This window comes from Zalophus californianus, chromosome 14 (genome assembly GCF_009762305.2).
Source record: "Zalophus californianus isolate mZalCal1 chromosome 14, mZalCal1.pri.v2, whole genome shotgun sequence".
Lineage (NCBI taxonomy): Eukaryota > Metazoa > Chordata > Mammalia > Carnivora > Otariidae > Zalophus > Zalophus californianus.
Genome location: NC_045608.1, coordinates 21,286,170 through 21,300,521, shown reverse-complemented (window position 1 = coordinate 21,300,521; position 14,352 = coordinate 21,286,170). Strand labels below are relative to the sequence as shown.

General features: G+C 58.2%; 1 protein-coding gene across 1 annotated transcript in view; it reads left to right on the top strand.

Annotated features, from left to right (window-relative positions):
* Positions 1-1,019: 1,019 nt before the first annotated feature.
* The window catches only part of MN1 (MN1 proto-oncogene, transcriptional regulator), a 47,572-nt gene continuing 34,239 nt past the window's right edge, over positions 1,020-14,352 (top strand). The window contains exon 1 of the mRNA XM_027577642.2: positions 1,020-5,860. Within this exon, the coding sequence (XP_027433443.1) occupies positions 2,080-5,860 (3,781 nt within the window). The 5' untranslated portion in view covers positions 1,020-2,079. The remainder of the gene's footprint in view (positions 5,861-14,352) is intronic.

Below are 14,352 nucleotides of genomic sequence, written 5' to 3'. Positions count from 1 at the left end.
TAAGGAGGCCAAACTCGCGCCCGCAGAGGGCCTGGGCCTTGGCCCCGGTGTCCGGAGTAGGGTGCTCCAGCGGGCGGGTGCACCCTCTGCGCGCGGGTCTTCTCGAAGCTCCCAGCCGCCTCGCGGCTCTGGCTCTGTGTTCATCTGATGTGCACCCCCTTACTCCCCCACAAGTAGCCGAATGTTCATGGCTCCTCTGGGCGGAAGCCGGAGACTGAGAACGGGGAACCCCAGAGTGTGCGGATAGGGAACAACTGTGCGCGCCCCAGTGAGGAGTGAGCAAGCACCGGGGTCTTTCGAGCGGAAGCCTAACTTCGGGGTTCCCGGTCTGCTTCCACCTCCAGAAAAATCCGAGGGCCGGTTAACTTGGGTGCCACTGGTAGGCAGACAGCGGTGGAGAACCGAGGGTTCGCCCCGGGGCTGAAGCGCAGCTGACTCTTTGCGACTTTCCTTGGCGAGTCCAAGAGCTGTGCTTGGCGACCCCATTGTCTAAGCGCCCCGCACCGCTTACCGCCCACCTCCCCGCCCCCTGCCCAACCCGCAGGTCTCGCTTCAGTTAGGGGTGGGGAGTTGGGAACTGTGCGAGTGGGAAGGGGGGTGAACAAAGCCAAGCTCCCGCCATTCTCCGTCTGCGCCCCTTTCAGCCCCACGCGCCGAGAGGCCAGGGCGCGCCCCCCAGCGCACTGGCGCCGACCCCGAGGCAAAACCTGCGCGGGGCACCCCGGAGCTGGCGGAGTGCGGGTTCATGGCGGGGGCCTCAGCAGCCAGCAACCGGGACCACCTTAAGAGCGAGCCCCGCCCCGGGCCCGGAGCTCGAGCTGCGCTGATTGGTGCAAATGTAATGGCTGAAATTGATTGCTGAAATGCAAAACTTGTTGCTGCTTCTCCCGGCGCTGGGCGAGAGGCAGACACCGAGAGGGGAACCGAGACCCTCGGAACGCCCCACGCAGAGCCCCCCCGCCAGCCAGCAGAGGGGTGCGCGGACCCCCCCCCAGGACTGCCCCCGCCCCCCCTCCCATTCCGGCTCCTAGAGCGTAGCCGGAACGCCTCAGCCCGCTCGTCTAGCGAGGCCCCCCAATCCGCGTACGCCCCCCTCCTCGGGTCCGAGGGGGACTCGCGAAGCACCTCGGCGCGGAGGCAGGGAACCCGAGCCTCGGAGCGACCCAACCTCTCGTCTCGCTGCCCGCCCGCGCCTGGAACCGGGCGCGGAGACCCCGGCGAACTCAGAGACCGAACAGAGGACAGAAGCGGCAGGCGGCGGACGTGGCCGCGAAGCGGCGCGCCGGGGTGCAGCGCACCCGCCCCGGAGCAGGGGAACCGCGCCTTCCCTCAAACCTCGGCTCCAACCCTCGGAGCCTGCCGCCTCCCCAGCCCCGCTGCACTCTCGACTCAGGGCCCTCACCCGTGATGCCGAGCGGAGCCTCCAGCCTTCCGACCCGCTGAAGAAGCAGTAGCCGCTTGCTCGGGGCCGACGGAGACTTGGGCGAGCGGATCGTGCTCGGCGGAGGCTCGGGCTGCGGAGCGCGGGGACTCCGGGGGGGAGGGGGGAGGGACCGCTCTGTCCATGCCCGGGCGCCAGCCACGGCTTTGAAGGGTCTCCTTGCTCGGCCCCTTAGCAGCTCCGCCACGGACTCCGGGAGGCATCGGGAGACGTCCTGGGGCTTCCCACCCGACCCGATCGGACTTAAGAAGGTGATCGCTCTGCTCTCCCTTCCTCCTTCCCGCCTCCTTACCCCCACTTAACTTTTTGTCTCCACTCGCCCGCAGCTCCGTCCCCTCCGCGCAAACCCACCCGCGGCTGTGCCAACCGCCGGAGCATGGGCCCCCCAACACGGCTCCCGGAGGCCCCGCGGCACCGCAAGATGTGAGAGGCCCGGGTCCGGCAGAGCCAGAGCTTCGGGAGAGGAGCTGATAGCCCCCAGCCTCCACACGCCAGGCGAGGTGGCGGTGCGCACTGCGCCCCCGCGGTGCTGAGCGTCCCGGAGCGCCCAACCCGGGGCCGGAACGTTTAGCTGGCCGGAGGCGCGCCGCGGAGAGCAGGCTGTCATGCCCTATTGATCCCCCCGCCCCCTGCCAAGTATGTTTGGGCTGGACCAATTCGAGCCCCAGATCAACAGCAGGAACGCTGGCCAGGGCGAGAGGAACTTTAACGAGGCCGGACTAAGCATGAATGCCCACTTTAAGGCCCCGGCTTTCCACGCGGGGGGACCCCCTGGCCCGGTGGACCCTGCCATGAGCGCGCTGGGCGAGCCCCCGATCTTGAGCATGAACATGGAGCCTTACGGCTTCCACGCGCGTGGCCACTCGGAGTTGCACGCGGGGGGGCTGCAGGCGCAGCCGGTGCACGGATTCTTTGGAGGCCAGCAGCCGCACCACGGCCACCCGGGAGGCCACCACCCCCACCAACATCACCCTCACTTTGGGGGCAACTTCGGCGGCCCGGACCCGGGGGCCTCATGCCTGCACGGGGGTCGCCTACTTGGCTACGGCGGCGCCGCCGGCGGCCTGGGCAGCCAGCCGCCCTTCGCGGAGGGTTATGACCACATGGCGGAGAGCCAGGGGCCGGAGAGCTTCGGCCCGCAGCGACCCGGGAACCTCTCGGACTTCCACAGTTCGGGCGCCTCGGGTCATGCGGTGCCTGCCCCGTGCTTGCCGCTGGACCAGAGCCCTAACCGAGCCGCCTCCTTTCACGGCCTGCCCGCCTCCAGCGGCTCCGATTCCCACAGTCTGGAGCCCCGAAGGGTTGCGAACCAAGGAGCCGTCGACTCGCTGGAATACAATTACCCTGGCGAGGCGCCCTCGGGACATTTCGACATGTTTTCGCCCTCCGATTCCGAGGGGCAGCTGCCTCATTATGCGGCGGGGCGCCAGGTTCCCGGGAGCTCGTTTCCCGGTGCGTCGGCCATGCCCAGAGCTGCAGGCATGGTGGGCTTGTCCAAAATGCACGCCCAGCCGCCGCCGCCGCCGCAGCAACCGCAGCCGCCGCCGCAGCCGCAGCAGCACGGCGTGTTCTTCGAGAGGTTCGGCGGGGCCCGCAAGATGCCCGTGGGGCTGGAGCCGGCAGTAGGCTCCAGGCACCCGCTAATTCAGCCTCCCCAGCAGGCCCCGCCGCCCCCTCCGCAGCAGCCCCCGCAGCCGCCGCAGCAGCCCCAGCCGCAGCCGCAGCCGCAGCCGCCGCCGCCGCCGCCGCCGCCGCCCGGGCTTCTGGTCCGACAAAATTCGTGCCCGCCTGCGCTCCCGCGGCCGCAGCAGGGCGAGGCGGGCACGCCCAGCGGCGGCCTGCAGGACGGGGGCCCCCTGCTGCCCAGCCAGCACGCCCAGTTCGAGTACCCCATCCACCGGCTGGAGAACCGGAGCATGCACCCGTATTCGGAGCCCGTGTTCAACATGCAGCACCCCCCTCCGCAGCAGGCGCCCAACCAGCGGCTGCAGCATTTCGACGCGCCCCCCTACATGAACGTGGCCAAGAGGCCGCGCTTTGACTTCCCGGGCAGCGCGGGAGTGGACCGCTGCGCTTCGTGGAACGGCAGCATGCACAACGGCGCGCTGGACAACCACCTCTCGCCCTCTGCCTATTCGGGCCTGCCCGGCGAGTTCACGCCGCCCGTGCCCGACAGCTTCCCCTCAGGGCCAGCCCTGCAGCATCCAGCCCCGGACCACCAGTCCCTGCAGCCGCAGCAGCAACACCAGCAGCCCCAGCAGCAGCAGCGCCAAAACGCGGCCCTCATGATTAAGCAGATGGCGTCGCGGAATCAGCAGCAGCGGCTGCGGCAGCCCAACCTGGCCCAGCTAGGCCACCCCGGGGACGTGGGCCAGGGCGGCCTGGTACACAGCGGCCCGGTGGGCGGCTTGGCCCAGCCGAACTTTGAGCGCGAAAGCACGGGCGCGGGGCGCCTGGGCACCTTCGAGCAGCCGGCGCCTCACTTGGCGCAGGAGAGCGCGTGGTTCCCAGGTCCGCACCCGCCGCCGGGGGACCTGCTGCCCCGCAGGATGGGCGGCTCAGGCCTGCCGGCTGACTGCGGCCCGCACGACCCGGGCCTGGCGCCGCCCCCTCCCCCCGGGGGCTCGGGCGTGCTGTTCCGTGGCCCTCTGCAGGAGCCGCTGAGGATGCCCGGAGAGGGCCACGTGCCCGCGCTGCCCTCCCCCGGCTTGCAGTTCGGGGGCAGCCTGGCGGGTCTGGGCCAACTGCAGTCGCCCGGGACTGCGGTGGGGCTGCCCAGCGCTCCCTCCGAGCGCCGGCCCCCGCCCCCGGATTTCACAGCACCGGCGCTCGGGGGCCAGCCCGGCTTCCCGTTCAGCTCGGCGAACCGGCAGGCCACGCCGCATAGCGGCCCAGGCGTGAACTCGCCCCCGAGCGCGGGCGGGGGCGGCGGCAGCACGGGCGGCGGCGGCGGCGGCGGTGGCGGCGGCGGCGGCGGCGGCGGCGGGGGCGCCTATCCGCCGCAGCCTGATTTCCAGCCCAGCCAGCGCGCCTCGGCCAGTAAGCTGGGCGCGCTGTCGCTGGGCTCCTTCAACAAGCCCAGCTCCAAGGACAACCTGTTCGGCCAGAGCTGCCTGGCTGCACTCTCCACCGCCTGCCAGAACATGATCGCCAGCCTCGGGGCCCCCAACCTCAACGTGACCTTCAACAAGAAGAACCCGCCCGAGGGCAAGAGGAAACTGAGCCAGAACGAGACCGACGGCGCGGCTGTGGCCGGCAACCCTGGCTCGGATTACTTCCCCGGAGGGACTGCCCCTGGGGCCCCAGGGCCTGGAGGCCCGTCGGGGACTAGTAACAGCGGCTCCAAAGCCTCAGGGCCGCCCAACCCACCCGCCCAGGGGGACGGCACCAGCCTCTCCCCAAACTACACCCTGGAGTCAACGTCTGGGAACGACGGCAAGCCGGTCCCCGGGGGCGGAGGTCGGGGACGGGGTCGAAGAAAAAGGGACAGTGGTCACGTGAGCCCCGGGACCTTCTTCGACAAATACTCTGCAGCGCCAGACAGCGGGGGCGCGCCTGGGGTGAGCCCGGGGCAGCAGCAGGCGCCGGGCGCAGCCGTCGGAGGAAGCTCCACGAGCGAGGCTCGCGGGGCTCCTACGCCCCACGACAAGGCGCTCACGTCGCCGTCGTGGGGGAAGGGGGCCGAGTTGCTCTTGGGGGACCAGCCGGACCTCATGGCTTCCCTGGACGGCGGGGCCAAGTCGGACGGTAGTTCCCCGCACGTGGGCGAGTTTGCCTCGGACGAGGTGAGCACCAGCTACGCCAACGAGGACGAGGTGTCATCGAGCTCCGACAACCCCCCAGCCCTGGCCAAAGCGAGTAGGAGCCCCCTGGTGACAGGCTCGCCCAAACTCCCTCCGCGTGGGGTGGGTGCTGGGGAACACGGACCTAAGGCTCCCCCGCCCCCGCTCGGCCTGGGCATCATGTCTACCTCTACCTCCACCCCTGACAGCTACGGCGGCGGGGGCACGGGCCACCCTGGCACCCCGGGCCTGGAGCAGGTCCGGACCCCAACGAGCAGCAGCGGGGCACCACCCCCCGACGAGATCCACCCCCTGGAGATCCTCCAGGCGCAGATCCAGCTGCAGAGGCAGCAGTTCAGCATCTCTGAGGACCAGCCCCTGGGGCTCAAGGGTGGCAAGAAGGGTGAGTGCGCCGTTGGGTCCTCAGGGGCGCAGAATGGCGACAGCGAGCTGGGCAGCTGCTGCTCCGAGGCCGTCAAGAGCGCCATGAGCACCATCGACCTGGACTCGCTGATGGCGGAGCACAGCGCCACCTGGTACATGCCCGCAGACAAGGCCTTGGTGGACGGCGCCGACGACGACAAGACGCTGGCACCTTGGGAGAAGGCCAAACCCCAGAACCCCAACAGCAAAGAAGGTATATGCGCTTGTTCCCTTCTCATCTCCCCCAGACCCGTCCCCACCCCCACTGCCGGCCTTAGCCTAGCCTTGAGTGCTCCCTCGGAGGGGATGATCCCTTGGGGTTAGGAGGGCGTGGGCCCTCTTAATGCCCAGCTCAGAGCTGGATGCCCTCCCTTTGGTTACAGCAAGGGCTCTGTGGGCCCATCTCCCACTTCCACCCCCCACCCCCAGGTGCTGCCAGGTGGATTCTAGTTCCTCACTGAGGTAGGAACTTAGATGGTAGCCCTGTGGGGATTATTTCAGAGTCCTTCACCAAGTTTTAGCTGGGTTGCCGGGTGCTCAGAGGACAAGACAGGCCCCTTTCCTTTCATACCAAGATCCCTCCTCACCCTTAACACTCAGGCTGGTTCCACTTTGTAGGAGTTGTGTGCCTGCACCCCCTCCCCCCTTTCCTGGCAGGACACCTGGGAAGTTGTGTTAATAACCTTCCCACCTTTTCCTAGTCAGCCAACTTCCAGCCTGAGTTCCCTTCCATGTGCCAGCATCTTTAGAGAGAAAAAAAAAGTTACCAGGCGCTGGTGTCAGCAGCATCACTCAGAGGCAACGCCTAATTTGACAGTTGTTTCTAATGAATAGCTGTTTTGTCTCTTCTCAACTATTAGGGTTTCACTGGAAACCTGGAGACCTGTCTGGTTATAGGAGGCAGGCAGGCATTTCCCGGTGGCATCTCCTTGACATTTGGGTGGGGGGTGCTGGGGCTGGGGTGGGGTCTGCTTGGCAGAGACCGGACCACTCAGCCGGGGCATCATTTGTGTTTGGGGATAGGGATGTAGGGATATATGTTCTTAAGACACAAAGGACCCGCGTTTGTCAATATCTCGCCTGGCTTTGGTGACAGATGTCTGGTCCCAGCTCTTGTTTGCATTCTAAGCACTCCCTCCCCACCAGGCCTGGAGGCCTTTAAGGTGGGTGGGGTGGGGGGTTAGCAAAGGGACCTCCATTGCAGTTAAAGTAGTAACAGTTTTGTTTTGAACTGAAAGAGGACCGGACTGCAGTAGGTAACCGTTTCATTTTAACAGGGGCCTTTCTTTTTTTCACAGAAAATTGCTTCTTAAAATTAGGTAACATCATGCCTCTCCGCCCCCCCACCCCCATTTCTACCTTTTTCTTTTAAACCCTAGATGCCTTCCCTAGGTTTCACGGGGACTGACTATTACCAGGGGACCAGCGGCTGCTGATTGAACCCTGTCTAAAAAAAATAGACGTCCCCTGATTCTTGCTCTCTCTTAGAGTTCTTCTCCTCTGTCTTCATGGGCCTGGGCCTCCTGCCTCTGGCTTTAAGGTGCGGGTAGGTTTTAGGAGAATGGACTGGAGGAGGAGGAAGGAGGAGGGGGGAGGGGAAGGGACGCCCTGGAGTTGGGTGGCTCAGAACTCGGGGCTTTCACCGCTGCCGTCCTGGGTAGCGTTCCCGCTTAGGTTTTTCTAATTCATGAATGCGGCCTCCCTGCTTTTCTCTTTGTTCGCCTACTGCCCAGCCCGGGACGCTGCTCTCTCATTTGAAGCCTGCTGTTTAGCATGCACGGCAGACGCTGCGGGCCAGCATCAGCATTCTCCAGGCTTCTCCCAGGCAAGGCCATAAATTGGTTAGTTTGGGACCCTCCGCTTCTTCTCCCTGGTTTTTACCACCCCCCCCCTTTCCTTTTTAAAATGGACTTGGACACAGCATCCTGCTTGCCCGGCTCCCGGCCCCCCCCCCCCATCCCTAGTCTCTTTTATTTTCTGGTACACAGCGTCTCGATCTACCCCGATCGATAGCTGGTTAGCACAAATCCCAGCCCCTGTCACTTCTACCTGGCTTGGCCTGGCTGCCTCTCCCCCTCCTTAATAACTGGGATGGGGGAAACTTCCCCCATCCCAGTAATTAAGAACATATTGGCCAAAATAGGGTGAGAGAAGTTTTTTAAAAACCCCTGATTTCGAGAATTAATAAAGAAAAACCAGTAGCCCTCAGCCTGCGAGTCTTCTGAAGGGCCTTCGTAGATTAGGTAGAGAGGAATTGAGTGGTTTTAAGATTTTTTTAAAGGTGTCACAAGTCCCCCAATCTTCCTTTCCAGAAAAAGAATAAAGATGCAGGCTATGAGTGAAGAGATGTCATTAAAGATACGTTTTGTTTTGTTTGTTTCAGTATCACAGTCAGAAGAGCGAAAATATTTTTTTGGAAGCAGATGCTAGTCACTTGAGGGTTGATTCCCCCTGTAAGCTAAAGGCAGCCCTCCCTTGCACAGAGGGGAGGAGGGGGGACAGGGGCTTCCTTCGGGGACGGGGACAGGCTGCGGGGCTGGGCTCCTTAGCAGCATCACAGGGACACCCACTTGACCTCCTTTGTTTTCCACTCTGTGATGTGGGAAGGACAGTTTCCTAGATAAAGCCCCGAATTGAGGTCACTCACAGCTTCTGCAGCCTTGGGGCTGCTAGTTAAGGCTTTATAAGGTATCTGCATCCGATTCCTGCTCCCTTACTGGTAGTAAATAAGGATGATTAAACTTTTCATTATGATAACACCCTGCAATTCCATCTGCACATGTTGTATAAATAGGTACACAGAGCCTTCAACAGCCCCCCGGTCCCCTGGCTGAAAATCAGTGAAGTGTGCCACTTCAAAATAGAGGCAAAAAAATTTTTAAAGTACAACGGTCTGCTTGTCCTTAAACACATGCCCATGGGCCCATCGGCCACGAATTGGGGTATCCAGCAGCTTCGAACATTCCTTCTGGAGGTCCCAGCCCCTAGCCAGCACCTTCTCTCCCACCCCCTTTCAGGCAAAGCCCGTTTTTGTAATGATATTTTATTTTGTCACGCCGTAAAACATGCCAGTACTAATGTGATTAAATATTAACACCGTTTCTGAAATTCTTCGCTCCGATGACAAAGTACGAGTCGGTATTTAACAAAATGATCTGTGCTCGGATTGGTGAGAACGGATCAGTCTTCAGACCCGCACAAGCCATGTAGTCAGTGGGACGTGCCCAGATTGTCTTATGGGGTTTAGATGTCCTTTCGAGGGGAGGGAACTCAAATGGCAAGTTGTAGTTCTGGCAAAGGCCAGGCCAGAATCACGTGTGATGATGTTTTGTTTTTTTTTTTTTTTAAACCAGGTAACTGGGTCTTCTCCAAATTAGGCTTCTCCTGACTTCTTAACCCACCCAACAACTTTTATATAATGAAACTCCTCATCTCATCTTGAGGTTCTGTTTGCACAAAGTTGAGGGCGGGGGTGGGGAAGGGTGAGGTTGTCAGCGGGGGGCGGGGGGGGGGGAGAGAAACCAGCTTGAGTTTGGCCCTATTCAGACATCTATTAGATCAGTGGATGACATGAATTTGAGAGGAGTTGGCAAAACTGTCCACCTCTCCTGGTAATAGGTGTGTGGCGGTGGAGAAATTCCAAAACTGATAGAGAAGGAGAAAAAACGGGGAATTGTAGATAAGAGGGTATTAAGTCTGAAAAAGTACGTTCATCCACCTCCTGCCCCTGACGATTTTCAAAACTTGAATTAACTGTGTTCTGTAATAAGTTGACCCTTGCCAAACTTCCATTCCGTGGCTTGCTCCCTGTCCTGAAATCTGGAGCGGTCTAGAAACGTTCCTTCACACACATTGAAATAGGAGAGGGCTCTGTGTACGGCGTGCATGCAATCCTGCCCTTTTTGGAAGTATGATATTTTTACAGTGATGCGGGAGAAATTTTTGGAATTTCATGCCTCTCCGAGTGTGCCGGTCAGAACTCAGTAAGCAGTGCTGAGAAATAGTGGGCAGGCAGGATTTGGACACTGAGTTTCCTTTGACGTGGGGGCAGGCTTGGGGCAGGAGGGAGGCCCCAGGGCTGCTTTCCTGAGTAGTTTCCCTCACTCCCCACGGCTTTTTTCGGCTCACTCAGACTTGTTTTGGGAGGGCAAGGAGCCTTGCCTTTCCATTTCCCTGCAGAATCACCCAGCAAGAGCTGCATGCCTTCGTGTGACTTTTGCGCCTCCGGAAGATTGTAACCCAAAACTTCGCAGGTGTTAATCAGGGGTAATGTAAACAGATAGGAGCCCCCTTTGTGCAGCTGACGTCCCAGCCTGCTTGCTCCCTGACTAGTCCGGGACATATTACTACTGTTCTTTGGTGCTTGTTTGATATTTCAGGGCTGTAATAAACCTGTCTCCTTTGCCCACCTCCCGGCATAAAAGCCCAACCTAGCGCACATCTGCAATTATACGTTTCTGCTAAATATTAATAAAGGACATGGATTTTTAAGGGTTTGAAGCTTATCGGTGTTGAACTTGTTAATGGCTTCCACCGCTGGATTTTTCTGGCTGTTTTGATTTTAAATAAGCCACTGCCTTCTGATATATCATGTAGACTTATATTCTTTCATATGTGTATGTATATATGTAAATATATAAATATATACAATTATTGTAGATTGAAGGGCTTTCCTCAAGGATGGCTTTCTTTAATATAAATTCATTTACATTTCTTGTGAGGCCCTTCAGACCGGAAGTCAGGGGCTGTTGAAATGTACTTCTGTTTTATTGAGGTTTCTAGGAAGGGAGTGAGGGCTGGTTAATCTAATATCTCTTTCTAGCAATGAAATTCTATGGTTCCTGATATGATTTTGTTTGCCTGACAGAGGTATTTAAATTTCCACAAAGAATCTTAATAGGTCCTGAAAAATAGATCCTGCCCTTGCCAAGAAGTTACCTGATACTCTCTACTGATATAAAATATACATCTTTAACAAACAGTCCGGGAGGACCAGGTGAAATTGGAGGAGGGAAGTTCTTCCCACTCTGGCGGGACAAACTTGAGTGGATCCTTGGGATTTCACAGGATCTCTTGAACTCACTCCGCGCTGGAGGATAGAGCAAAATCACCTTTCTCTCCACTTGAGGGACAATCACGTAGGGTCACGTTCTTTGCACAGGGAGCAATCTGCTTTGCCAAAGGCACTTGGGAGATAAATCCTTCTGGTAAGGAATACTGTTATTTACCTCTGGTTAATTTTAAAGAATAAAAAGCTATAGCTTTTATGTCATGGGATTGAATGTCCAGGAGGTGTGCAGGGGCAATCAGGCCTCTCAGCAAATTGCAGTATAAAACCCCAAACCTTCTGATGTCAGAGGGGACCTGGGTCTGTCCGCCCCCCTCCCCGTAACCCAGTGGGTGTACCTTATGTCCTTCCCTCTCTGTCCCCCCTTTTTATTCCACCCAAATATTCAGCCTGGAGGGTCTGGAATAACCAGCTTCATCATTTTGACTCAAGTCGGGATTTTGACTTGCTGAGCGATGTGTTTGTTTTAGGACCATGTCTATTTTTAGGCCCAACTTGGGTGGACAGATTTGAGTGTGGGTTTTGATTGCTGGTGGCGGAGATGTTGGTATATACACGAGTGCGTGATTGAGAAGAGAGACATTTGGTGGAAATTTTTCAAGCTTCCTCACCTTCTCGAACCCACGGAAGCCAAAGGAAGTGGTCTGGGGGCCCGGCTTGAAAGAGTGGCCGAGGTGGGTGTCAGCTCTGGGTCTGCCTGTAGCCTACCAGAGGAAAGCAGGGCCCCTTGCAATGTAGTGTGTGTGAAGGAGCACCCCCCCCCCACCTTCCCCATGCCCCACCCCAGCACAAGCACATATACATATGCATGGCCAAGTGTATTTCCATCAAATCATCCAGCCACTCCTCCACTTTACCCTTAATCTGCTTTCCCAAGGCAAGTGGGGAAAGGAGCTAAACCTTCAGTCTTAATGGTGTTAGCTGACAGGTTCTGATTCTGTAAAGGACTGAATGAGCGCAAGTCCTAAAAATAGACAGAGGATTTTGAAGATCCTAATTACGAAATCTCGGCCTCCCAGGCCTCCTGGGCTGTGGGTGACTTTGATCTGGAGTATTTTGGTAGCAGACGCACATCGCCCCTTGCTGGGTTTTGTGCGTGAGCGTGCGTGGAGGTGTCTCGCTGGCTGAGTTCAGCTGACACCACTCTCCAGCCAGGAGAGGAATCTTTGAATCAGTGCCCACCGTCCCCCTCCCCCTCCTCCTCTGCCTCCCCTCCCCCTCCCAGTTGTGGGAAGCGGACGCTGCTTCTCATTTATGGAAATTCCTCTCCTTCATTGTAATCTTTTGGTACCAACATGGAGGAGCCGACGCCGGGCTTTCGAATTAGTCACAGCCTTGCCTTCGGGGACCCTCTGTGTCCTGATGCACAACAGCTCAGCTGACCGTCCCCAACTCAGCGCCACGCGGGGCCCTGAGAAACTGTGACGGGGACCCGAAGGAAGAGATGATGGTTCTGGGACCCTGGCACCTTTTGCCCTATGGGTAGCCCAGCGAGGAGGGGGCCCTGAGCATTTTCTGATGCCTTGCAATGACTTGACAAGAGACACGAGTATGAGGAAGGAGGTGTCACAGCATATGTGTCAGGGGACAGCAATTCCAAACTTACTCTGTGACCAGGTTGGAAAGGCAGAGGGCAGTGACATTGACTTGAGTGGGGAGGGCTGTTTGAGGGACAGCATTCTCACGGGGTGTAATTCTGATAGGACGCTGAGGCCCGCTTTGTTTGCTGGCCTGCATTTTAATCGGCGGCCTCCAAGGTTTGGGATGCAAAGGAAGGGTCTGCTCCAACATGATGTTTGCCCAGGAAGGACCCCGGAGATGAGGCAGGGGAGAAACTTGCCACAGGTTTCCTTGCGCCTTGAAATCCATGGGGCTGTTTCGGGGTTCTTGATAGCTTTGAGCTCTGGCCCGATGAGACCACGTTGGACTGCCCCTCCCGCCCCCCGGTACCTCCTGCGTGTGTGTGGGGGGGGTCCGTCATAGCTACGGCATCATCCCAAATTCTCGTTCTCCCTCCTGGCTGAAAAAACTCTTTCCTTGTAAAGCTGGATCAGAGAGAGAACTTTATAGTGATCATGTGCGTATCCTTCCCCGATTTGTACATCATCGTATGGACCCAAATGCCCTTTTAAACATAAAGGCAATTGAATTGAACAGTTTGGAGGTCTGAGTGCATTCGCAATAACCAGTTGGCTCTCTCTGCATGTCCCAGAAGGAACATCTGACACGGAATAGATTTGTCCAAGAAAGGGGAAAACCCTCAGCAAACATCCTAACACAAACTCACCTTGTAGGAAAGCAGGTTTTTAGTGTTCCGATCTTTATTATTATTTTTTTAAAGATTTTATTTATTTGACAGAGAGACACAGCGAGAGAGGGAACACAAGCAGGGGGAGTGGGAGAGGGAGAAGCAGGCTCTCCGCTGAGCAGGGAGCCCGACTCGGGCCTTGATCCCAGGACCCTGGGATCATGACCTGAGCCGAAGGCAGACGCTTAACGACTGAGCCACCCAGGTGCCCTGAGTGTTCCGATCTTTAAAGCTCAGGGGTCCAGCAAACTCAGCCTGTCCCACCTCCCTAATTGCTGCTAGGACCCACCATATGACCGAAAGCCTCTGTCTTGCTTCCCACCTTCCACCTCTCTGTACAAGATCTTGGGCTTCTCGTGAACTGTTTGTCCCTGGGATTCCGATCCCTCCAGTGGTCCCTGGTTTTCTGGACTGCAGCCTGACTTACCTGTTCCAGTGTTTGGTTTTGGCAAAGGAAATGTGCTGGACAGTGGTTTAGGTAAATGGGGAGACCCTTGGGCAAAGCCGTATTTGGGGCCCATGGCTGTGGACGTGTTTGGAAAGTCGAGGGCTTTGAAGAACCCCCCCAACCCCCCTCCCAGAGGGAACCAGGTCTTGCTTTTATTCGGCATGTCTCAAAAACTAATCTCCACAGTTACTCAGCAGTAGACAGTGATTGTCATGCCTTTGGAAGAAGCGCGGACTAACTTTGGTGCTGAGGCACTTGGCCGCCCCCACGTTCCCCATTTCCCCCTTCCAGCAGCCTGTCTTGGGAGAACAAAGTGGCTCGTAGATGTGTTCGATTCTGAGGATATCAAATTAGGCTTTCCTTCTCGTTGCTGATAATGATTTAAAAAGTGTTTGGGCACCAAGATTTAATTTGATCTGAAAGCTCAGGTCCGATGTCACTGGAGCAAACCCCGGTCTCGGGCCCTTCTGATCAACCAGCTTTGCGTGGCGTGCCTGGGGGAACCTGTCTGCCCCAGAGCTGAGGGCCCCAGTGCGGCGTTCTTGGTTGTATTTGGGAGCTCCTGGAACGGGAGGTGACAGTTAATGCGTGAACCCCTCTATACACACTTGCACGCACATACACACATGGACGTGCGTGCATGTGTGCGCGTGCGCGCGCACACACACACACACACACACACACACACACACACACACACACACACACAAATACCCTGCTCCCTGCTCATCCAGTCATCCAGGGCAGGGTGGGATGTCAAAAGGATATGACCCTTTTTCAGTTACCGTGAAGCAGTGTTTTCAAATGCCCTTGGATCTTGGAACACAAGTATTGTCGAATGATTGGCAATGACCACCAGGAATAAAATACTTCTGAGGGACC